This window comes from Salvelinus namaycush, chromosome 38 (genome assembly GCF_016432855.1).
Source record: "Salvelinus namaycush isolate Seneca chromosome 38, SaNama_1.0, whole genome shotgun sequence".
In the NCBI taxonomy this organism is placed as follows: domain Eukaryota; kingdom Metazoa; phylum Chordata; class Actinopteri; order Salmoniformes; family Salmonidae; genus Salvelinus; species Salvelinus namaycush.
Window position 1 is genome coordinate 10,767,163 of NC_052344.1, and position 26,539 is coordinate 10,793,701.

General features: G+C 44.6%; 1 protein-coding gene across 1 annotated transcript in view; it reads left to right on the forward strand.

Annotated features, from left to right (window-relative positions):
- The window catches only part of LOC120031822 (potassium voltage-gated channel subfamily D member 2-like), a 174,343-nt gene extending 157,433 nt beyond the window's left edge, over window positions 1–16,910 (forward strand). Inside the window, exons 2-6 of the mRNA XM_038977642.1 lie at window positions 11,359–11,521; window positions 13,750–13,830; window positions 15,076–15,171; window positions 15,436–15,677; window positions 16,733–16,910. Coding sequence (XP_038833570.1) covers window positions 11,359–11,521; window positions 13,750–13,830; window positions 15,076–15,171; window positions 15,436–15,677; window positions 16,733–16,910 — 760 coding nt within the window. The remainder of the gene's footprint in view (window positions 1–11,358; window positions 11,522–13,749; window positions 13,831–15,075; window positions 15,172–15,435; window positions 15,678–16,732) is intronic.
- The last annotated feature ends 9,629 nt before the right edge of the window (window positions 16,911–26,539 follow it).

Here is a 26,539-nt window from a genome sequence, read left to right on the forward strand (position 1 = left end):
GAATGGGTGTGTGTGTGTGTGTGTGTGTGTGTGTGTGTGTGTGTGTGTGTGTGTGTGTGTGTGTGTGTGTGTGTGTGTGTGTGTGTGTGTGGGTGTGTGTGTGGGTGTGTGTGTGTGTGTGTGTGTGTGTGTGTGTGTGTGTGTGTGTGTGTGTGTGTGTGTGTGCACACTGCATACTTTTCTAATGCTTACAGTATATGACCAGAGATGGTCAGTATGGCCCAATGTTGTCATAATCATCATTCTGAGTTCTCTGCTGTATACAACCCCCTTAAAGAGAAACTAATCAACCAAAATAAAACCACTTTGGGGCATGCAGCACCAACAGAGAATTATGGAGTCAGCAAGTAATGATTATTATCATTGAGCATAGTCCTAAACCATACAGAGCCATTACACCACATATACTTCCCAAATGGCACCCTATTACCTTAGTGCAATGCTATTTCCTTGTCAAACGTAGTGCACTATATAAGGAATCAGGTGCCTTTTGGGACGAATATGTTTTATAGTGGCCCTCTATCACCGTCTCTCTGCTATGCTAATCCAACGACAAGCACTACAGGCCTCCTACTGATAAAAACATGGGATACACTGAATGACTCACTTCTCTTTCTAAGACACTCAGAGAGGCACACGTGTTATACACACACACACACACACACACACACACACACACACACACACACACACACACACACACACACACACACACACACACACACACACACACACACACACACACACACACTACCAATGTTGATCAGCTATCTGTTAGAAATCCTCTTTTCTTTTTCCCTTCAGCATCTGTGTTCCTTTTCTGCCTCCCAGTTCCCTCTCTTTGTCGAGGTGTCTGATAGGCGCTGTCCATGGTGCTGACACTGGGCTGTTCACATTGCTGTCCGTTGTGCTGAAACAGTATAGATTACTACAGCAGAAGCAGTCAACCGTGCCGGTGCATAACACAATGTACTACACAGTACACACCTGCTAACATCCACACAGGGCTATGGCACCAGCACCACATATTCAATAGAATATGATACACACAGACGTTTCCAGTGTGACACAGCCCAGATTGCATTTGCACAGATTCTAATGGGATAATACGTGGTGATTCACGGTTTATGTTGTCTGCTGCATAGGTAATGTCTCTGTGTTACGAGTCCTTCTAGCTTCCCAAACGCAATGACTAGGCCTAATATCATCTCTGTATAATATGGAGAGCACTGTTACTACGTAGAGACACTGCAGTACTAGAGAGCATGTCTGATAGAGCAGCAAATGAAGGGGAATGGACATGTTCATTTTAGCACCTCCAAGGCAGGGTGTGGGTGTGTGTGTGTGTGTGTGTGTGTGTGTGTGTGTGTGTGTGTGTGTGTGTGTGTGTGTGTGTGTGTGTGTGTGTGTGTGTGTGTGTGTGTGTGTGTGTGTAACACGGGACTGATTCTTTGTTCTTCTAACTGAGCGAATAGTAACAGGCATTGTGCTGTCACTGTGGACTAAGACTTACGTTCTACTCACCGGCTTTGATTCTTGTGCTTCTTTGTCAGGTAATTGCATGGACTGATACGACAGTCGTTTCCAGCCCTGTCTTTGGTTCAGAGAGAAAGGTTATGTTGATTTTAAGATCGGCAAGGACTCTGAGTTTCCTTTCTGAACACATCTAAAGGAGATCTCCATGTTTGACCACACACGCGCCCACTGACACGCACACACACATACTGTATTGACCGGCCAGGTCTCCAGAGACAGGTGTGTGCGTGTCTGTGTCCTCTGTCAGCACAAACAGGAGAGTAGGGGCAGTGACAGGGGTAGTGACACTGACAGATACTGGTCAGCACTTTACCCTATACCGCATAGCCAAGGGACCCGCCATGTCTCCTTGTCTGTCCATAGGTTGTGTGTCTGTCTGTCTCTTCATTCTGCTGCTTCCTATTTACTCGTCAACCTAGTTCGCCTACCTGTGTTTTACTCAGTGTTGGGAAGTAGTTCCACTACATGTAATTCAACTAGTAATTTAACTCCATTTTGCGGTAGCTTGGTTGCCCAATAAAGCCTAAAAAGAACCCCTATTTTCTTCTCTCCCTGACCACTGGGTTAAGCCGACACAGTCTCTCTGGCTGCCACAGATCTCACTCCACTATTAACATCTGACTCCAGGGTGAGTGGTTCTTGCAGTCATTTTCTTCATTTTTCTTTCTCCGTTGTATTAAGTAAGGCCATCCCCCACTTATGTAATAAAAAAACAAGAGAAAGACTGAGAAAGACTGAGAGGGAGAAAAAGAGAGATAGAGGGACAGTGCCAGTGTATCTCAGTGTAATTATTTAAATGCAACGGTCACTTTTCTGGGCCTGAACTCTTTCTGACTGTCCATACTTTGAATATGGCTATCATCGTTAGGGCTATCATCGTCAGCGGGCTATCATCGTTAGCGGGCTATCATCGTTAAGGCCATTTCAGCTCGCTCTCCCGCTCTCTCAATACAGCTTCATCATCAAACACTCCAACACCACTCCTATTAACTGGCTATAAACTCTTAACTGTACGACAATCAGTGGGGGAAAATGGGGCTGAAAATGTGTGAGTCAGAGGTCCTGCACTGGTCAGACATAATAACAGCTATAAAAGCATCAAACATGAAACAGTGGAAGGATTAGATTTGTCTTTCACACAAAATAGAGCAAAATCACCCACTGTTTCAGGGTGGAGAGGAGAGGGGAAGAGAGTGATTGGGGAGACGAGAGGAGACGAAGAGAGAGGTTGGGGAGAGGATAGGATGAGAGTGGTGGGTAGTGTTGTGGAGGCGTTGATGTGGTAGGTGTTAGACCTCTAGGAATAGTCTATGCAGGAAGTGTGTTTGCCGTTGTCTCTCCTTGACTTCTGCTTACGACTGTTCCCTCTCTCTCTTTCTCTCTCTCTCTCACTCCATCCTTATAGAGACAGGGAGATAACTTTGGAGCCTGTGTCTAGTCTTATTTCAGAGAGCTCTCAGGGGCATTATTGGGTATATTTTGATGACCTGTCTCCTCTCCTGATAGGTGGGTAATGGGGGGTGCGGTCGTCAAGGTGACAGGCAAACTTAGTGTCATTGAGCGATCTCCCTCGTCACCGCCCTAAAACCTTGAGCTGCACCCTCTACCCGCCACTCAGGAAAATGGAAGGAGATTACTCTTGACCTTGCCTGTGTGTGTGTGTGTGTGTGTGTGTGTGTGTGTGTGTGTGTGTGTGTGTGTGTGTGTGTGTGTGTGTGTGTGTGTGTGTGTGTGTGTGTGTGTGTGTGTGTGTGTGTGTGTGTGTGTGTGTGTGTGTGCTCGTTAGTCCACCTCTTCTAATTTCATACACTTTACCTCTATCTTCTCTGAGTCATACGCAATGTGACAATGCCCTTCACTAAAGTGTGGGGTCACCTTTCTGTGTTTTCCTTTGTGTTTACCTCATTAAAGCACCACCACGCACACAGCCCATCCAGTCCCATTCACCTCCCCCTTGCCGTCCATTTCTCCTTTCATCTAATCCTCTCTCCTCTGTCCTCTCAGTCAGTAAACAGCTTTTGTTGGTTGAAAACGGTAAATGGCTAGAGCCTGTCCTCTCTGGCGTGGCGAGCAGGGCAGCGCTGAACAGTCGCCCCTGTGTTAGCGTGGCCGTCTGTCCGCCCATCCGCCTGTCTACTTGTCACTGAGCTGTTGTTAAAACTGCCAGGGTCGCGGGGTTAATTGGCACACTGTCATATTGAATTGCGGCGGGCAGAAAGAGACAGAGAGCAGAGAGAGACAGGGAAGAGAGAGAGACAGGGAACAGAGAGAGACAGGGAACAGAGAGAGACAGGGAACAGAGAGAGACAGGGAACAGAGAGAGACAGGGAACAGAGAGAGACAGGGAACAGAGAGAGACAGGGAACAGAGAGAGACAGAGAGCAGGGAGAGACAGGGAAGAGAGAGAGACAGGGAACAGAGAGAGACAGAGAGCAGCGAGAGACAGGGAACAGAGAGAGACAGAGAGCAGAGAGAGACAGGGAACAGAGAGAGACAGGGAACGGAGAGAGACAGGGAACGGAGAGAGACAGGGAACGGAGAGAGACAGAGAACAGAGAGAGACAGGGAACAGAGAGAGACAGAGAACAGAAAGAGACAGAGAGCAGCGAGAGACACAGAGCAGAGAGAGGGGAGAGATTAGAGCACACACACACACACACACACACACACACACACACACACACACACACACACACACACACACACACACACACACACACACACACACACACAGCACTGTAATATCGAACATATCTGATTCATCCATTGAGCTTAGAGCAGAGAAGCAGAGAAGCGGGGACTCATTTTAAGCAGGTAATCAAGCATTAGTCATTCATTATGTACAAAGCTATGTTATCACAGAGTGGGCGGCTGATACACATTCAGAATGGATACAAATCTAATTAGCCCATATTAGACCTTAGGCAGGGGCCTTTGTCTGGCTCTGATAATGTCCATGCCCTCGGTACTTCTTGTAGTGTTATGGAGTGGTGGATGTCTTTATGAAGAACATGTTGTGGAGTGTTCTGGAGTGGTAATGGTCTCTCTAAAGAATACATTGTGTGGTAAGGATAGGACAAATCCTAGTGGTCCTTATAAAGGCAAGCTGCCAGAGAACAGGAGGGATGCTACCTTAGTACAGACACATGAGGAAGAGAGATGGAGGAGGGGTGAGGGGAAGGACACTGCTACTGCGGTCTGTTCTGGTTGTCCAAGGCAACTGTGGCACCTTGGTAGGGGGGACATTGGGGTGGGAGGTTACAGACACAGACATTACCCACACTGTCGGTTCTCTCTTTCTGTATTAATGCCTCCCTCTATCTTCTGTCCTCCAGTCTCTCTCTCTTTCTATCTCCCTCTTTCTCTCTCTATATATATACACTACCGTTCAAAAATTTGGGGTCACTTAGAAATGTCCTTGTTTTTGAAAGAAAAGCACTTTTTTTTTGTCCACTAAAATAACATCAAATTGATCAGAAATACAGTGTAGACATTGTTAATGTTGTAAATCAAATCAAATCAAATGTACAGATAAGAATATGAAATAAAAGTAACAAATAATTAAAGAGCAGCAGTGAAATAACAATAGCGAGAATATATACAAGAGGGTACCGGTAGAGTCAATCTGCCGGGGCACTGGTTAGTTGAGGTAATACAGTTGAAGTCGGAAGTTTACATACACCTTAGCCAAATACATTTAAACTCAGTTTTTCACAATTCCTGACATTTAATCCTATTAAAAATTCCCTGTTTTAGGTCAGTTAGGATCACCGCGTTATTTTAAGAATGTGAAATGTCAGAATAATAGTAGAGAGAATTATTTATTTCAGCTTTTATTACTTTCATCATATTCCCAGTGGGTCAGAAGTTTACATACGCTCAATTAGTATTTGGTAGCATTGCCTTTAAATTGTTTAACTTGGGTCAAACGTTTCAGGTAGCCTTCCACAAGCTTCACACAATAAGTTGGGTGAATTTTGGTCCATTCCTCCTGACAGAGCTGGTGTAACTGAGTCAGGTTTGTAGGCCTCCTTGCTCGCACATGCTTTTTCAATTCTGCCCACAAATCTTCTATGGGATTGAGGTCAGGGCTTTGTGATGGCCACTCCAATACCTTGACTTTGTTGTCCTTAAGCCATTTTGCCACAACTTTGGAAGTATGCTTGGGGTCATTGTCCATTTGGACTGATGTCTTGAGATGTTGCTGTATGTAAACAGCTACAAAAAAATACAGGTGAAAACTCTCTAGGTAGATAGTGTGGTCTACAGCTTATCATGAGATACTCTACCTGAGGTGAGCAATAGCTCAAAACTTCCTTAGATATCGTGCACTAGCTGTTATTTACAAAAATACGCAGTCTGCCGCCCATTGTCTTACCAGACGCCGCTGTTCTATCCTGCCGGTGCAGCGTATAACCAGCCAGCTGTATGTTGATAGTGTCGTCGTTCAGCCACGACTCCGTGAAGCATAAGATATTACAGTTTTACAGATGCCTCACAAGTCCTCAACTGGCAGCTTCCTTAAATAGTACCCGCAAAACACCAGTCTCAACGTCAACAGTGAAGAGGCGACTCCGGGATGCTGGCCCTTCTAGGCAGAGTTCCTCTATCCAGTGTCTGTGTTCTTTTGACCATGTTAATCTTTTATTTTTATTGGCCAGTCTGAGATATGGCTTTTTCATTGCAACTCTGCCTAGAAGGCCAGCATCCCGGGGTCGCCTCTTCACTGTTGACGTTGAGACTCGTGTTTTGCGGGTACTATTTAAGGAACCTGCCAGTTGAGGACTTGTGAGGCGTCTGTTTCTCAAACTAGACACTCTAATGTACTTGTCCTCTTGCTCAGTTGTGCACCGGGGCCTCCCATTCCTCTTTCTATTCTGGTTACAGCCAGTTTGCGCTGTTCTGTGAAGGGAGTAGCACACAGCGTTGTACGAGATCTTCAGTTTCTTGGCAATTTCTCGCATGGAATTGCCTTCATTTCTCAGAACAAGAATAGACTGACGAGTTTCAGAAGAAAGTTCTTTGTTTGTGGCCATTTTGAGCCTGTAATCAAACCCACATGCTGATGCTCCAGATACTCAACTAGTCTAAAGAAGGCCAGTTTTATTGCTTCTTTAATCAGAACAAAAGTTTTAAGCTGTGCTAACATAATTGCGAAAGGGTTTTCTAATGATCAATTAGGCTTAAAATGATAAAATTGGATTAGTTAACACAACGTGACATTGGAACACAGGAGTGATGGTTTCTGATAATGGGCCTCTGTAAGCCTATGTAGATATTCCATTTAAAAAATCAGCTACAATAGTCATTTCCAACATTAACAATGTCTACACTGTATTTATGATGCATTTTATGTTATTTTAATGGACAAAAAATGTACTTTTATTTCAAAAACAAGGACAGTTCTAAGTGGCCCCAACCTTTTGAATGGTAGTGTATATACCGTATATATCTCCATCACTCTCCCCTCTCTCTATCTATACCCCTCTCTTTCCATCCCTCTATCTCGCTCTCCCTCTCTAGCGTTGGGCCAGTAACCGAAAGGTTGCTGGTTCGAATCCCCGAGCTGGCAAGGTGGAAAAATCTGCCCTTCTGCCCCTGAGCAAGGCAGCACCCCCCCCCCCCCCCCCTCTCTGATTCAGAGGGGTGTGGGAGACACATTTCGGTTGAATGCATTCAGTTGTGCAACTAACTAGGTATCCCCTTTCCCTCTCTCTCTCTATCTCTCACTCCATTCCCCTCCTTCTCTCTCTTCCTTACCCTCTTCCCTCTCTCCCTCTTCTTCTCTCTCTCTTCATGGTTAATTACAGTAACTTAATGGGAGAATTTGACTTCTTTGTGTGTGTGTAATTATGGTACAGTCTTTCATGTGCTGGGTAGATGAGCCCTGCAGCTCTTCTTAGGAATTCAATTACAGTCACAAGGACATACACTTGTACTAGAACTCATATCTAAAACTCATACCCATATACCTAATTACTCATACTCATATCTAAAACTAACTCCTATCCATGCTCATATCTAAAACTCATAACCTTAATTATATCAAAAACTCATACCCATACACATACTCTAACTCATATTTAAAACTCATATCTGAAACTCATACCAGACTCATATCTAAAACTCACACCAGACTCATATCTAAAACTCATACCATACTCATATTTAAAACTCATATTCTAACTCATATTTAAAACTCATACCCATACACATACTCTAACTCATATTTAAAACTCATATTTAAAACTCATATTTAAAACTCATATTTAAAACTCATACCAGACTCATATCTAAAACTCACACCAGACTCATATCTAAAACTCATACCAGACTCATATCTAAAACTCATACCATAATCATATTTAAAACTCATACCATACTCATATTTAAAACTCATACCAGACTCATATCTAAAACTCATACCATAATCATATCTAAAACTCATACCATACTCATATTTAAAACTCATACCATAATCATATCTAAAACTCATACCATACTCATATTTAAAACTCATACCAGCCTCATATCTAAAACTCATACCATACTCATATTTAAAACTCATATTCTAACTCATATTTAAAACTCATACCCATACACATACTCTAACTCATATTTAAAACTCATATTTAAAACTCATACCAGACTCATATCTAAAACTCACACCAGACTCATATCTAAAACTCATACCAGACTCATATCTAAAACTCATACCATAATCATATTTAAAACTCATACCATACTCATATTTAAAACTCATACCAGACTCATATCTAAAACTCATACCATAATCATATTTAAAACTCATACCATAATCATATTTAAAACTCATACCAGACTCATATCTAAAACTCATACCATAATCATATTTAAAACTCATACCATAATCATATTTAAAACTCATACCAGACTCATATCTAAAACTCATACCATAATCATATTTAAAACTCATACCATACTCATATTTAAAACTCATATTCTAACTCATATTTAAAACTCATACCCATACACATACTCTAACTCATATTTAAAACTCATATTTAAAACTCCGACCAGACTCATATATAAAACTCACACCAGACTCATATTTAAAACTCATACCATACTCATATTTAAAACTCATATCTAAATCTCAAACTTGTATCTAAAGGGGGAGTAGTCCTACTATATACTCATATTCAAATTCATACCTAAAGGAGGTGGGACTCTAACTCATTCTTAGACTCATTCAAACTCATGTCTAATGGAGGGCTCTAACCACACTCTGAGCTCATATACTGCTCATACAAATTCATATTCAAACTCATATCCATGACATCACTCATCAGACAGGAATCTCTGTGTGTGTTGAAGATCTCCAGGCCCGGCTGTGAGGGTGTGTTGCCATGGTTTCAGGGGTTGCCGTGGTTGTAAATCGGCGGGCTGACTCACTGAGCGGAGGGCAGACAGACAGTGGTGGGATTTACTGAAACCCCTGAGACTACTGAAACCCCATTTACTGACAGAGAGGGCTTCTGGAGGCCATGCAGGGGAGTGTGTGTGTGTGTGTGTGTGTGTGTGTGTGTGTGTGTGTGTGTGTGTGTGTGTGTGTGTGTGTGTGTGTGTGTGTGTGTGTGTGTGTGTGTGTGTGTGTGTGTGTGTGTGTGTGTGTGTGTGTGTGTGTGTGTGTCTGCATGTGTGTGTGTGTGTGTCTGCATGTATGTGTGTGTGTGTCTGCGTGTATGCGTGTGTGTGTCTGCGTGTATGCGTGTATGTGTGTGTGTGTGTGTCTGCGTGTATGTGTGTGTGTGTGTGTCTGCGTGTGTGTGTCTGCGTGTATGTGCGTGTGTGTCTGCGTGTATGTGCGTGTGTGTCTGCGTGTATGTGCGTGTGTGTCTGCGTGTTAGTTAGTTAGCATGTGAGTGCAGGCCAGTGTCTAGAGGCCAAAACCACCAAAATCACTGACTAAGCACATTCTAACAGCTCTGTGGTGAGAAACAGGGAGAAAGAGGAAGAAAGAGGAAGAAAGAGGAAGAAAGAGGGAGAAATAGAGAGAGAAAGAGAGAGAAAGAGGGAGAAAGAGAGATAAAAAGAGAGAAAGAGGGAGAGAAAGGAAGAAAGAGGGAGAAATAGAGAGAGAAAGAGAGAGAAAGAGGGAGAAAGAGAGAGAAAGAGGGAGAAAGAGAGAGAAAGGGGGAGAAAGAGGAAGAAAGAGGGAGAGAAAGAGAGAGAAAGAGGAAGAAAGAGAAAGAGAGAGTGAGAAAGAGGAAGAAAGAGGGAGAAAGAGTGAGAAAGAGGAAGAAAGAGGGAGAAAGAGGGAGAAAGAGGAAGAAAGAGAGAGAAAGAAGGAGAAAGAGAGAGAAAGAGGAAGAAAGAGGGAGAAAGAGAGAGAAAGAGGAAGAAAGAGGGAGAAAGAGTGAGAAAGAGGAAGAAAGAGGGAGAAATAGAGAGAGAAAGAGGGAGAAAGAGGGAGAAAAAGGGAGAAAGAGGAAGAAAGAGGGAGAGAAAGAGAGAGAAAGAGGGAGAAAGAGAGAGAAAGAGGGAGAAAGAGGAAGAAAGAGGAAGAGAGAAAGAGAAATAGAGAGAGAGAGAAAGAGGAAGAAAGAGGAAGAGAGAGAGAAATAGAGAGAGAGGGAGAAAGAGGAAGAAAGAGGAAGAGAGAGAGAAAGAGAGAGTGAGAAAGAGTGAGAAAGAGGAAGAAATAGGAAGAAAGAGGAAGAAAGAGGGAGAAAGAGGAAGAAAGAGGGAGAAAGAGGAAGATGGAGAAAAACACTCTCTCCCTGCTAGTCTACAGATGGTTTAGAGGCTCTCTGTTGGTTTGTGACTGTGCTACTCTGTCATTAGGCTCGCTCTAAAGAACATTCTGGCACTTCCAAAAGAAACACTCCGGTACTATGTGTTCCCACTCGGGCGTCCCTGCGTCTAACGATGGGAATACAGTGCGTGGAGGTGAATGAGAGGATGAAAAGGAAAGGAGGGAACTTGGAGGTGTCCAATAATGAAAGAGATAATGAAAGAGGGAGGAGGGGAAAGGGAAGATGATATAGCAAAAGAGAAACTAGGCCAAGAGACCATTCACCAGAGAGGTTTGCGCCTGGCGTTTTCTGTATTATTTTGGACCTTGAAATGAATTGGGTTCTTCCTTTTCAGAAGTTTTCCTCTTTGAAATTTCCTGATAGTATTTACCACGGGGCTATGCATTATAGCCCAGCACTACAGCAAACATACAATAAGTCATAAATAAGCCATAATCATAACATTTAATGTTTACTGTATCTTCCATCATGTATAATGTGCAGGCCAGGGGTGGGTGCTCTATAGCTCTCTAGTGTCATCAAGTGGTTGTATAGTGTACTCTATCTGGGTTTACCAATTCTAATCTATGGTAAAGATGACCATGACAAGACAATGGCCTACTAGGAAATGGTTGAATGTTCTCTAAAATGACACACTCAATGTTGAGTAAGTGTGTTGGTTTTCTGATTGAAAATGTGTCCTGTATGCTCACAGTGTTGCTGCCCCCGTAGACAGTCCCTTATTTTCTATTAATTGAATAACTATTGTGTGGTCCCGTGTGGCTCAGTTGGTAGAGCATGGCGCTTGCAACGCCAGGGTTGTGGGTTCAATTCCCACGGGGGGACCAGGGTTCAATTCCCACGGGGGGACCAGGATGAATATGTATGAACTTTCCAATTTGTAAGTCGCTCTGGATAAGAGCGTCTGCTAAATGACTTAAATGTATTGTCCAGCTCCTGTCATCACTTTGGATGTGCATAAAACCCCCACCCTTAAGTCCTAACCTCTCTCTCTCTCCATTTCTCTCTCTCTCTCTCTGTACAGATATGGAGACATGGTTCCTAAAACCATTGTAGGGAAGATCGTTGGTTCTGTCTGTTCCCTGAGCGGTGTGTTGGTCATCGCTCTGCCCGTGCCCGTCATCGTGTCCAACTTCAGCCGCATTTACCACCAGAGCCAGCGGGCAGACAAGAGACGCGCCCAAAAGGTACCCAACAATGTCCCACCCTCACGCCTGCCGTGACACCATAGGTTCTGGGCCATAAAGGTCATGAACCCTGACTTGGAAGGGTCCACCAGAGCTGTATGTGGTGGCGGCGTGATCCTAGGGGGAAAAATCACTCTCGCTGTGTGTGTCTAAGAATGGAATGGAACTCGCAAACATGCTGCTATTCACACATACAGACTGTACACACACTCCAACAGAGATGGAAACAGCAGAGAGTGGGTTGTTGGAGGACACACATAGAGTGTAGTGGAGACCATATGGAAGATTACCAGGCTTCTGTGTTTGTGTGTGTGTACAAACTCAGTGTGTATGTGGGATAGTGTATGGTCATGTGTGTGTGTCTGTGTGTGTGTGTGTGTGCTTCCTCTGGTATGTTAACCGTAATGGGCCATACGGGACCACCCCGGCCATACGGGACCACCCCGACTTCCACATCAATAATTAGAGCAACACAGAGACGTCTCTATGTGTGAAGGAGTGGGCTACACACATACACACACATCATATTACAAGATCATTCCCGGTTACTCCCTCACTCTTAAAGACATCCTCCAGTGATGTTATTACTTTCCCTTTATCCCAAGTATGAATACAGTAAAATACACACACTAAAGGGTAAAAACAAATGTGTTTCGTGTCTTTTAGACACAACTGCAAACTTCAAGGAGTAGGTCTGATGATGACTTTGTGATGTCATCGACCTCCACCCTTGCTTGAGGAACAATACAGGAGCAATAGGAACAAAAGATGAAAGCCCCCCCCCCAACACACACACACACTTGTGTCATGACTTACCCGGACCACTTATTGAGATGTGCCTTTACAAATCAAATCAAATTGTATTTGTCACATGCGCCGAATACAACAGTGAAATGCTTACTTACAAGCCCGTAACCAACAATGATTTAAGAAGTTTTAAGAAAAGAAAAGAAATAAGTGTTAAGTAAAAAAGAGATAAGTACATATTTTTTTTAAATAAAATAAAAGTAATTAAATTAATAAATAAACAGCAGCAGTAAAATAACAAGCGAGGCTATATACAGGGGGTACCGGTACAGAGTCAATGTGCAGGGGCACTGGTTAGTTGAGGTAATTGAGGTAATATGTATATGTAGGTAGAATTAAAGTGACTATGCATAGATTATAAACAGAGAGTAGCAGCAGCGTAAAAGAGGGGTCGGAGGCCGAGCAGTTGCCATACCAGGCAGTGATGCAACCAGTCAGGATGCTCTCGATGGTGCAGCTGTAGAACCTTTTGAGGATCTGAGGGCCCATGTCAAATCTTTTCAGTCCCCTTAAGTAAATGAGGTGAAAAGGAGACTGGAGTAGGACTTTAAATTAGATCACTAAATCCACACAGGAGACTTCATTAGAGAGAGAGACAGACAGACAGAGAGAGAGACAGAGAGAGAGAGACAGAGAGAGAGAGAGAGAGAGAGAGAGAGAGAGACAGACAGACAGACAGACAGACAGACAGACAGACAGACAGACAGACAGACAGACAGACAGACAGACAGACAGACAGACAGACAGACAGACAGACAGACAGACAGACAGACAGAGATGAAGAAAGGGAGCAAGAGAGAGAGAATGGTGGGAGAGAGGGAAGGAGAGAATGAGAGAGGGGGGGGGGGGAGAGAAGGAAGATAACTTAGCCCCTGTTGTGCATCCAGTAAGTAGCTCCCTCCCAAGAACAACAATCTGTTATTCCATTTAGGAGGAATGATGACTGAGCTCTGGGGTTTAAATGGAAACATGGATGTTAGACAGAAATACAGGGATAGCTTGTGTGCTACTGAACCTCGCGGTGTGTTCCTCTAGCTGTGCTGCTGCATGCATGGGCCTGTCTGTGCATAGTGGATACCAAGTTATTTTATTCACCAACATTCACCATAAAAGAGATTGGCCTTGGATGAATACAGCTGCAATACAAGGTTTACATCTAGCCACTGTCAGATAGTGGGATTTACAGGCTTGGAATTTACATCTATGATTGGGGGACATCTTTATTGTTTGTCAAGAGCTATGGGTCTCTCTGTTCCACACTCATTCACACACACACACACACACACACACACACACACACACACACACACACACACACACACACACACACACACACACACACACACACACACACACACACTCACACTCACACACACATTCAGTGGCAGGCTAAATGCACGTGTGGTTTTGTTCACAAACAGAAAACCAAGCTTGGTAGAATTGCTGCGAGGAAGAGTGGAGGGACTAACGCTTATTTGCAGTATAAAAGCAACGAGGTAACCGTGGATACGCAACCGTCGCCGAGTGGTGGTTTACTTATTTAAACTTTCTTCTATTTATTTTATTTTTTGGGGGGGTCAGTGAGATGCCGGTTAGTGCATGCCGAAACCCCGATGGGGAGATGGGTGGCAAGGGGGTTCCCCCTTCCCCTCTCTCTCATTCAGATCTGTTGCGTCTTCCATGGTGTCCCACCTCTCTAACATCACTATTCACGACTTACCACCCCCACTCTCTCTCTTTCTCTTATTCTCTCTCACCCCCACCAAGACTGCACTGGGGCTCTGGTGCCAACTAATGGAACTGGGGGTGAATGGCTGCGGCTCATATTCCGCTCCTCACCGGTGTCAGTGCACCCAATCCATGAGGCTTGGTCCCAAGGTGGGGGTGGGGGGAAGAGAGCGGCCTCCCATCACCTTCGAATGGTGAAAAGGGTCTCTCTGCAACCACCCTCATCTCTACTTCTCTGCTCTTGATTTTCTTCATCTTCTTCTCCTTTTTCTGCTATTTCATTTCCATGTGTTTATTTTGTTCTCACATGCATTTTGGATTGCCCACGTTTTGGCACGACTATGGATATGACATCATCAGAACGCGTCATGGATCACCATCACATGGAGGAATGAGATGCATGTCATCAGCCAGCGACTGACGCCACACACGGGGGCGGGGTCAAAGTGACGCAGTGAAGCTTATTGGAGGACGGTGTCCCACACATAAGTTCCAAGTTCTGAGTTCCAAATTCCACATGTCCGAAGAACAGGATTTTATAGACATTCTCCTTGGTTCATTCCTCTGCGTCTCATTGAATCCGGCCCGGTATGGAAAGGCTACGGTGGCTCTCGTGGGTCAAATGAGGCTTGAGTCAACACTGACCAACAGAAAAACAGAAAGACAGACACAAACATCAGGACAAGTAGGCCTACCAGTATACACATCAACAACAGACGTCTTGAAATGTTTTTGTTGTTGTTCAAAGGCTGAGTTTGAACCAATGAGTGACTCATCAAAAACCATGGGAGGACATTGAGCTTGGAGGGGGAGATCAATGGAGATGGACAGACCCTAATGTTCTCATAATGTTCCTGTGCCACAGCAGAAGGTTGCAATAACGTTGTGAGAGCATTAGCTCCGCCCCTCTCTGTCTCCTGCTCTGGTTGGTTGGTCCCTTGTCTACCCCGTGGAGGGACATGTTTTGTAGTCTGTTTAAAGTGTTAATATGTGTCCATCTTTGTTTTTGTGCCCGAAAGGCATCAAAGGCAGCAGGCCAGGCGCTGGTGTGCAAGGCCAATCCCATGTTCGATACGCACCACAATCACCTATTGCACTGCCTGGAGAAGACCACGGTAAGAACAATGCTTTAGAAATGACTGTGGTGGAGAATAGGAGATGTATCCACTGCTGTTATCTATCTATGTTCATGAAGAAGCAGAAGCCATTAATTAAGAGTAGAGTATGGTATACATATTAGGAAGTCGTCAGATTTCAGGCCAAACTCCTAATATGGATGCCGTAGTTGGCACTTTTGCTTTAGCTCGATCCTTGTCCACAAAAGTAACATGTGGTCTCTCTATCTCTCTCTCTAATTCCATCCTCCCCCTCTCCCTCAGAATCATGAGTTTGTGGATGAGCAAACGTTTGAGACCAGCCTACTGGAGGTTTCCATGGCGAAGCACCCGCCTCACTCCCCTTCCCTCTCCTCTGGCTCCTCCTCCCAAGGGCTGTCGTGCTGCTCGCGACGCAACAAGAGGAAGAGCTTCAACGTGCCCAACTCCAACATGACTGGAGGGCATAGGAACAGCATCCAGGAGCTCAGCACCATCCACATCAGAGAGAGACCCATCACTAACAGGTACAGACATACATGCAGTGTACACACACGTGAACAGTATCTTCTCTATTTTCACAAATGATTTCCCACTTGTTTTACAAGAAGCTAAAAGTAGCTGATGATTGCACACGCTACACATCCGCACCTACAACGAGTGAGCTCACTGAGACTCTTAGCAGGGCTTTACAGTCAGTATCAGAATGGGTAGTTAACAAAAAATTGGCCTTAAATCCATCTAAAACTCTTGGTTTCATATTATTTATTTGATGTATGTATTTATTTATTTATTTGTATTTAATGTTCTTGTCTTGAACTGTTCTGTACTTGGTGATGTATGTTTTATGTGGACCCCAGGAAGAGTAGCTGCTGCATGTGCAGTATCTACTGGGGATCCTACTAAACTAAACTAAACATTATACAAACACACACACTGTATACACACACATACACACATTCACGAATAGAATGAAGGACCGATCGACAACAGGTACACACACACACACACACACACACACAGACACGCGCACACACACACATCTACTTTATACATATTCATAGATCACATAATATACACACAAATATGCATTCATAGTGGTTGCTATGGCAGCAGGGCACACACACACACACAAACACACACTATGCCAGTCTCTTCCCATGGTGAGTCAGTGTGTTGTTATGCTGGCTATGTCCAGCGGTGGCATGGTGTCTGTGTGGCATGGTGTCTGTGTGGCATGGTGTCTGTGTGGCATGGTGTCTGGTGTATGTGTGGTCCGACTGGTCTGGGAACCCTGGCCATGGAATGGACAGTTGTCTTATCTCTCTGTGTTACTGAACACTGGACCACTTTCTCTCTGGCTGGCCGTCCTCTCTTTCTCTCTATCCCTGTCTTTTTCACCTCTCCTCCTCTTCTTCTTCTTCTTCTCTATGTCTGACTGATTTTCTCCATCGTTTTCTGTACTTTCCTGCCTTCCTGTTTGTCATCCCCTATTTTCTCAATTCTCCGCATTTTCTCCGCCCTCCCTTCCCTCCCCCCTCTCTCTCCCCTCTCTCTCCCCTCTCTCTCTCTCTATCTCCAGTCGCTCCAGTCTAAACGCTAAGTTTGAGGAGACGGTGCCTCTGAACTGCAAGCAACCCTATATCACGGCGGCCATCATCACGCTGCCCATGCCGCCAGTCACCAGGCCCGAGGACGACGGCTCCGCCTCCTCCCCAGACTACTCCCAGGCCAACATCGTCAGGGTGTCCGCCCTCTAGTCCCCTCGCCTCACCCCCCCACCATCATCATCATGGCAATCCTAAGATGAAGAGAGAGAGAGAAAGAGATAGAGAGAGATAGAGAAGCGAGGCCCTTCCCTGCTCCAATCAGAGAATGGCGTTTGCAGGAGGGGGTAAGGGGAGGTGTGGTGGTTAGGGGGAACAGTTTAGAGGGGGCAAACTAAGGCTGCAGAACCCTTTTTGTTTTCCTACACGGAGCTACTACACGTCTGCTCTTGTGGTGAAATAACGTTGCAGTGTAAAGCTGCAGCACAAAGCCCCGCCTTGGATTTGTTGGTGGGGGAGAGACTGTGTTGCCGTGGCGACTGAGATTAGCGTCTAGCAACGGACACACAAATGGAGAGCATTTAGCCACCTGGCTAACTAACTAACTGCAGCTACTCCTTCCAAACATTCTTCAAGGGAAAACTTACCATTACTATTTTTTCTATATTGTGTGTCTTTAAATGTGATGTCTTAAAACTGAAATGGGGGAGGTGGAATTTGTTTTGGTTTTTATTGTTTGTTAAGGCAGTGATTTTGACTAGGAGATGTATATTTGTATGTTCTGAAATGTGTGGAGTAGGAGAGAAAAGAAAAAGATATTTAAAATATTTTGACAAAAATATAAATATAATATACACTGTGTGTGCATATGTGTGTGTACATATGTTCCTACCTTATCAGAACCAGAATGTCCGGACAAGTCACCAAAATGTCCTGACAAGGTAGGAAAACAAGAACATTTTTGAAAAGTCAGGACAGAATTTGTTCAAATCCAATTTTAAGCTTAAGGGTTAGGTTTGTGGTTTGGGTTAGGTTTAGGGTTAAGTTTAAGGTTAGGAGTTAAGGTTAGAGGTTTGGGGTTAAGGTTAGGGTTAAGGTTAGGTTAAGGGCAGAGTATGTGAGTGGAGTGGAGGAGTGCCCAATTTGACTGAAGCTCAGAGCGAGATTCCCAAAGGCTGGAGCATCATCCTTCTCGCCCGCTTCAATTTCGCTCCAGTAGCACTCACTTCATGAGCTCAGGGCGTGCCCGGGCAATCATGTGTTTTTAGTCAAGCCCCTTGCTTTAACTACTGTCATGGAGTTCACTAAATATTTTCATAAAGAAACTGACAAAACACACAGGTGCAAAATCAAGGTGACTTACAAAGATGAGGAGCAAGAGCAAGAGAGGGAGTGTGGTGATGTAACTAAAGAATCATTGTGGAATCTGAAAAGAGACATATCTCGAAAGTATGATGGTGTACTTATTACGGGCACATGCTAAAAGAAAGGAATGAGGTGGGTAGCTAATTAAAGTGTGTCATTGTAGCAAAGTATTTATCAACTAAAAATCAGATCGCTTAAAAGTTTCCTTCATTTTTCTCTATTATCTATACAATCCAACACAATTGATTTGTCCCAATAGGCCTGGCATATTCCAACTTTCAAGGAGCTTTCTGTTTTGATTGGCTCATTCTCATTCTCATTTTTCATTGAATTTGTATTTAATTCCAAGTAAGTCACAGCCGATATGCGCAATTTATAGACTATAAAGATTTAATACAACACAATATTGTTTAAATGCTGAGCGCTTAATGTCCCTGACTCCCTACCAGCCTAGTGTGTAGCACTCGCAGATGCTTCACAATGTATTTCTTTGTAGGCTATAGCCTCGAAATAATTGAAATAATGTAGCCTAAGTAATTCATTTCCATTCCTTCTTAGGCTCCATGTCTGGCTCCTGACCTATTTAGAATATGTATCAGTGTTGTAGAACTCGAGTCTCGAGTTCATCGGTCTTGGATACATTTGTACCCGGTCTTGACTTGTTCTAGGACAGTGAGGACTCGTCATTTCTTCCTGAGACCAGCGGAGTAAAAAAACTAATAATTATCAGCTTCCATTCAGTCAGCACATAAAACCGCTTCACCAGGCCAAATATATACACTTCTTTCTGGAAACATTAAGACAGTATGTTAACAGTCTTTATATCTATTATAGACATGTTTCTGCAGTGGTGAACCTATAGGCCTTCAGTGTGTGACAGGTTAGTACAGTGGTGAACCTATAGGTCTTCAGTGTGTGACAGGTTAGTACAGTGGTGAACCTATAGGTCTTCAGTGTGTGACAGGTTAGTACAGTGGTGAACCTATAGGTCTTCAGTGTGTGACAGGTTAGTACAGTGGTGAACCTATAGGCCTTCAGTGTGTGACAGGTTAGTACAGTGGTGAACCTATAGGTCTTCAGTGTGTGACAGGTTAGTACAGTGGTGAACCTATAGGCCTTCAGTGTGTGACAGGTTAGTACAGTGGTGAACCTATAGGCCTTCAGTGTGTGACAGGTTAGTACAGTGGTGAACCTATAGGCCTTCAGTGTGTGACAGGTTAGTACAGTGGTGAACCTATAGGCCTTCAGTGTGTGACAGGTTAGTACAGTGGTGAACCTATAGGTCTTCAGTGTGTGACAGGTTAGTACAGTGGTGAACCTATAGACCTTCAGTGTGTGACAGGTTAGTACAGTGGTGAACCTATAGGACCTTCAGTGTGTGACAGGTTAGTACAGTGGTGAACCTATAGGCCTTCAGTGTGTGACAGGTTAGTACAGTGGTGAACCTATAGGCCTTCAGTGTGTGACAGGTTAGTACAGTGGTGAACCTATAGGTCTTCAGTGTGTGACAGGTTGGTACAGTGGTGAACCTATAGGTCTTCAGTGTGTGACAGGTCAGTACAGTGGTGAACCTATAGACCTCCAGTGTGTGACAGGTTAGTACAGTGGTGAACCTATAGACCTTCAGTGTGTGACAGGTTAGTACAGTGGTGAACCTATAGGTCTTCAGTGTGTGACAGGTTAGTACAGTGGTGAACCTATAGGCCTTCAGTGTGTGACAGGTTAGTACAGTGGTGAACCTATAGGCCTTCAGTGTGTGACAGGTTAGTACAGTGGTGAACCTATAGGTCTTCAGTGTGTGACAGGTTAGTACAGTGGTGAACCTATAGGTCTTCAGTGTGTAACAGGTTAGTACAGTGGTGAACCTATAGGTCTTCAGTGTGTGACAGGTTAGTACAGTGGTGAACCTATAGGTCTTCAGTGTGTGACAGGTTAGTACAGTGGTGAACCTATAGGTCTTCAGTGTGTGACAGGTTGGTACAGTAGTGAACCTATAGGTCTTCAGTGTGTGACAGGTTAGTACAGTGGTGAACCTATAGGCCTTCAGTGTGTGACAGGTTAGTACAGTGGTGAACCTATAGGTCTTCAGTGTGTGACAGGTTAGTACAGTGGTGAACCTATAGGCCTTCAGTGTGTGACAGGTTAGTACAGTGGTGAACCTATAGGTCTTCAGTGTGTGACAGTGGTGAACCTATAGGTCTTCAGTGTGTGACAGGTTAGTACAGTGGTGAACCTATAGGCCTTCAGTGTGTGACAGGTTAGTACAGTGGTGAACCTATAGGTCTTCAGTGTGTGACAGGTTAGTACAGTGGTGAACCTATAGGTCTTCAGTGTGTGACAGGTTAGTACAGTGGTGAACCTATAGACCTTCAGTGTGTGACAGGTTAGTACAGTGGTGAACCTATAGGACCTTCAGTGTGTGACAGGTTAGTACAGTGGTGAACCTATAGGCCTTCAGTGTGTGACAGGTTAGTACAGTGGTGAACCTATAGGCCTTCAGTGTGTGACAGGTTAGTACAGTGGTGAACCTATAGGTCTTCAGTGTGTGACAGGTTGGTACAGTGGTGAACCTATAGGTCTTCAGTGTGTGACAGGTCAGTACAGTGGTGAACCTATAGACCTCCAGTGTGTGACAGGTTAGTACAGTGGTGAACCTATAGACCTTCAGTGTGTGACAGGTTAGTACAGTGGTGAACCTATAGGTCTTCAGTGTGTGACAGGTTAGTACAGTGGTGAACCTATAGGCCTTCAGTGTGTGACAGGTTAGTACAGTGGTGAACCTATAGGCCTTCAGTGTGTGACAGGTTAGTACAGTGGTGAACCTATAGGTCTTCAGTGTGTGACAGGTTAGTACAGTGGTGAACCTATAGGTCTTCAGTGTGTAACAGGTTAGTACAGTGGTGAACCTATAGGTCTTCAGTGTGTGACAGGTTAGTACAGTGGTGAACCTATAGGTCTTCAGTGTGTGACAGGTTAGTACAGTGGTGAACCTATAGGTCTTCAGTGTGTGACAGGTTGGTACAGTAGTGAACCTATAGGTCTTCAGTGTGTGACAGGTTAGTACAGTGGTGAACCTATAGGCCTTCAGTGTGTGACAGGTTAGTACAGTGGTGAACCTATAGGTCTTCAGTGTGTGACAGGTTAGTACAGTGGTGAACCTATAGGCCTTCAGTGTGTGACAGGTTAGTACAGTGGTGAACCTATAGGTCTTCAGTGTGTGACAGTGGTGAACCTATAGGTCTTCAGTGTGTGACAGGTTAGTACAGTGGTGAACCTATAGGCCTTCAGTGTGTGACAGGTTAGTACAGTGGTGAACCTATAGGTCTTCAGTGTGTGACAGGTTAGTACAGTGGTGAACCTATAGGTCTTCAGTGTGTGACAGGTTAGTACAGTGGTGAACCTATAGACCTTCAGTGTGTGACAGTGGTGAACCTATAGGTCTTCAGTGTGTCAGGTTAGTACAGTGGTGAACCTATAGGCCTTCAGTGTGTCAGGTTAGTACAGTGGTGAACCTATAGGCCTTCAGTGTGTCAGGTTAGTACAGTGGTGAACCTATAGGCCTTCAGTGTGTGACAGGTTGGTACAGTGGTGAACCTATAGGTCTTCAGTGTGTCAGGTTAGTACAGTGGTGAACCTATAGGCCTTCAGTGTGTGACAGGTTGGTACAGTGGTGAACCTATAGGTCTTCAGTGTGTGACAGTGGTGAACCTATAGGTCTTCAGTGTGTGACAGGTTAGTACAGTGGTGAACCTATAGGTCTTCAGTGTGTGACAGTGGTGAACCTATAGGTCTTCAGTGTGTGACAGGTTAGTACAGTGGTGAACTTATAGGCCTTCAGTGTGTGACAGGTTAGTACAGTGGTGAACCTATAGGCCTTCAGTGTGTGACAGGTTAGTACAGTGGTGAACCTATAGGCCTTCAGTGTGTGACAGGTTAGTACAGTGGTGAACCTATAGGCCTTCAGTGTGTGACAGGTTAGTACAGTGGTGAACCTATAGACCTTCAGTGTGTGACAGGTTAGTACAGTGGTGAACCTATAGGTCTTCAGTGTGTGACAGGTTAGTACAGTGGTGAACCTATAGGCCTTCAGTGTGTGACAGGTTAGTACAGTGGTGAACCTATAGGTCTTCAGTGTCTGACAGGTTAGTACAGTGGTGAACCTATAGACCTTCAGTGTGTGACAGGTTAGTACAGTGGTGAACCTATAGGCCTTCAGTGTGTGACAGGTTAGTACAGTGGTAAACCTATAGGTCTTCAGTGTGTGACAGGTTGGTACAGTGGTAAACCTATAGGTCTTCAGTGTGTGACAGGTTAGTACAGTGGTGAACCTATAGGCCTTCAGTGTGTGACAGGTTAGTACAGTGGTGAACCTATAGGTCTTCAGTGTGTGACAGGTTAGTACAGTGGTGAACCTATAGGTCTTCAGTGTGTGACAGGTTAGTACAGTGGTGAACCTATAGGTCTTCAGTGTGTGACAGGTTAGTACAGTGGTGAACCTATAGGACCTTCAGTGTGACAGGTTAGTATAGTGGTGAATCTATAGGCCTTCAGTGTGTGACAGGTTAGTACAGTGGTGAACCTATAGGTCTTCAGTGTGTGACAGGTTAGTACAGTGGTGAACCTATAGGTCTTCAGTGTGTGACAGGTTAGTACAGTGGTGAACCTATAGGACCTTCAGTGTGACAGGTTAGTATAGTGGTGAATCTATAGGCCTTCAGTGTGTGACAGGTTAGTACAGTGGTGAACCTATAGGTCTTCAGTGTGTGACAGGTTAGTACAGTGGTGAACCTATAGGCCTTCAGTGTGACAGGTTAGTACAGTGGTGAACCTATAGGCCTTCAGTGTGTGACAGGTTAGTACAGTGGTGAACCTATAGGCCTTCAGTGTGTGACAGGTTAGTACAGTGGTGAACCTATAGGTCTTCAGTGTGTGACAGGTTAGTACAGTGGTGAACCTATAGGCCTTCAGTGTGTGACAGGTTAGTACAGTGGTGAACCTATAGGTCTTCAGTGTGTGACAGGTTAGTACAGTGGTGAACCTATAGGTCTTCAGTGTGTGACAGGTTAGTACAGTGGTGAACCTATAGGCCTTCAGTGTGTGACAGGTTAGTACAGTGGTGAACCTATAGGTCTTCAGTGTGTGACAGGTTAGTACAGTGGTGAACCTATAGGCCTTCAGTGTGTGACAGGTTAGTACAGTGGTGAACCTATAGGTCTTCAGTGTGTGACAGGTTGGTACAGTGGTGAACCTATAGGTCTTCAGTGTGTGACAGGTTAGTACAGTGGTGAACCTATAGGTCTTCAGTGTGTGACAGGTTAGTACAGTGGTGAACCTATAGGCCTTCAGTGTGTGACAGGTTAGTACAGTGGTGAACCTATAGGTCTTCAGTGTGTGACAGGTTAGTACAGTGGTGAACCTATAGGCCTTCAGTGTGTGACAGGTTAGTACAGTGGTGAACCTATAGGTCTTCAGTGTGTGACAGGTTAGTACAGTGGTGAACCTATAGGTCTTTAGTGTGTGACAGGTTAGTATAGTGGTGAACCTATAGGTCTTCAGTGTGCGACAGGTTGGTACAGTGGTGAACCTATAGGTCTTCAGTGTGTGACAGGTTAGTACAGTGGTGAACCTATAGGTCTTCAGTGTGTGACAGGTTAGTACAGTGGTGAACCTATAGGTCTTCAGTGTGTGACAGGTTAGTACAGTGGTGAACCTATAGGCCTTCAGTGTGTGACAGGTTAGTACAGTGGTGAACCTATAGGTCTTCAGTGTGTTACAGGTTAGTACAGTGGTGAACCTATAGGTCTTCAGTGTGTGACAGGTTAGTACAGTGGTGAACCTATAGGTCCTTCAGTGTGTGACAGGTTAGTACAGTGGTGAACCTATAGGTCTTCAGTGTGTGACAGGTTAGTACAGTGGTGAACCTATAGGTCTTCAGTGTGTGACAGGTTAGTACAGTGGTGAACCTATAGGTCTTCAGTGTGTGACAGGTTAGTACAGTGGTGAACCTATAGGTCTTCAGTGTGTGACAGGTTAGTACAGTGGTGAACCTATAGGTCTTCAGTGTGTGACAGGTTAGTACAGTGGTGAACCTATAGGCCTTCAGTGTGTGACAGGTTAGTACAGTGGTGAACCTATAGGCCTTCAGTGTGTGACAGGTTAGTACAGTGGTGAACCTATAGGCCTTCAGTGTGTGACAGGTTAGTACAGTGGTGAACCTATAGGTCTTCAGTGTGTGACAGGTTAGTACAGTGGTGAACCTATAGGTCTTCAGTGTGTGACAGGTCAGTACAGTGGTGAACCTATAGACCTTCAGTGTGTGACAGGTTAGTACAGTGGTGAACCTATAGACCTTCAGTGTGTGACAGGTTAGTACAGTGGTGAACCTATAGGTCTTCAGTGTGTGACAGGTTAGTACAGTGGTGAACCTATAGGCCTTCAGTGTGTGACAGGTTAGTACAGTGGTGAACCTATAGGCCTTCAGTGTGTGACAGGTTAGTACAGTGGTGAACCTATAGGTCTTCAGTGTGTGACAGGTTAGTACAGTGGTGAACCTATAGGTCTTCAGTGTGTGAACAGGTTAGTACAGTGGTGAACCTATAGGTCTTCAGTGTGTGACAGGTTAGTACAGTGGTGAACCTATAGGTCTTCAGTGTGTGACAGGTTAGTACAGTGGTGAACCTATAGGTCTTCAGTGTGTGACAGGTTGGTACAGTAGTGAACCTATAGGTCTTCAGTGTGTGACAGGTTAGTACAGTGGTGAACCTATAGGCCTTCAGTGTGTGACAGGTTAGTACAGTGGTGAACCTATAGGTCTTCAGTGTGTGACAGGTTAGTACAGTGGTGAACCTATAGGTCTTCAGTGTGTGACAGGTTAGTACAGTGGTGAACCTATAGGTCTTCAGTGTGTGACAGGTTAGTACAGTGGTGAACCTATAGGTCTTCAGTGTGTGACAGGTTAGTACAGTGGTGAACCTATAGGCCTTCAGTGTGTGACAGGTTAGTACAGTGGTGAACCTATAGGTCTTCAGTGTGTGACAGGTTAGTACAGTGGTGAACCTATAGGTCTTCAGTGTGTGACAGGTTAGTACAGTGGTGAACCTATAGGTCTTCAGTGTGTGACAGGTTAGTACAGTGGTGAACCTATAGGTCTTCAGTGTGTGACAGGTTAGTACAGTGGTGAACCTATAGGTCTTCAGTGTGTGACAGGTTAGTACAGTGGTGAACCTATAGGTCTTCAGTGTGTGACAGGTTAGTACAGTGGTGAACCTATAGGTCTTCAGTGTGTGACAGGTTAGTACAGTGGTGAACCTATAGGTCTTCAGTGTGTGACAGGTTAGGTACAGTGGTGAACCTATAGGTCTTCAGTGTGTGACAGGTTAGTACAGTGGTGAACCTATAGGTCTTCAGTGTGTGACAGGTTAGTACAGTGGTGAACCTATAGGTCTTCAGTGTGTGACAGGTTAGTACAGTGGTGAACCTATAGGTCTTCAGTGTGTGACAGGTTAGTACAGTGGTGAACCTATAGGTCTTCAGTGTGTGACAGGTTAGTACAGTGGTGAACCTATAGGCCTTCAGTGTGTGACAGGTTAGTACAGTGGTGAACCTATAGGTCCTTCAGTAGTGTGACAGGTTAGTACAGTGGTGAACCTATAGGTCTTCAGTGTGTGACAGGTTAGTACAGTGGTGAACCTATAGGTCTTCAGTGTGTGACAGGTTAGTACAGTGGTGAACCTATAGGTCTTCAGTGTGTGATAGGTTGGTACAGTGGTGAACCTATAGGTCTTCAGTGTGTGACAGGTTGGTACAGTGGTGAATCTATAGGTCTTCAGTGTGTGACAGGTTAGTACAGTGGTGAATCTATAGGTCTTCAGTGTGTGACAGGTTAGTACAGCGGTGAACCTATAGGTCTTCAGTGTGTGACAGGTTAGTACAGTGGTGAACCTATAGGTCTTCAGTGTGTGACAGGTTAGTACAGTGGTGAACCTATAGGCCTTCAGTGTGTGACAGGTTAGTACAGTGGTGAACCTATAGGCCTTCATTGTGTGACAGGTTAGTACAGTGGTGAACCTATAGGCCTTCAGTGTGTGACAGGTTGGTACAGTGGTGAACCTATAGGTCTTCAGTGTGTGACAGGTTGGTACAGTGGTGAACATATAGGTCTTCAGTGTGTGACAGTGGTGAACCTATAGGTCTTCAGTGTGTGACAGGTTAGTACAGTGGTGAACCTATAGGTCTTCAGTGTGTGACAGGTTAGTACAGTGGTGAACCTATAGGTCTTCAGTGTGTGACAGGTTAGTACAGTGGTGAACCTATAGGTCTTCAGTGTGTGACAGGTCAGTACAGTGGTGAACCTATAGGTCTTCAGTGTGTGACAGGTTAGTACAGTGGTGAACCTATAGGCCTTCAGTGTGTGACAGGTTAGTACAGTGGTGAACCTATAGGTCTTCAGTGTGTGACAGGTTGGTACAGTGGTGAAC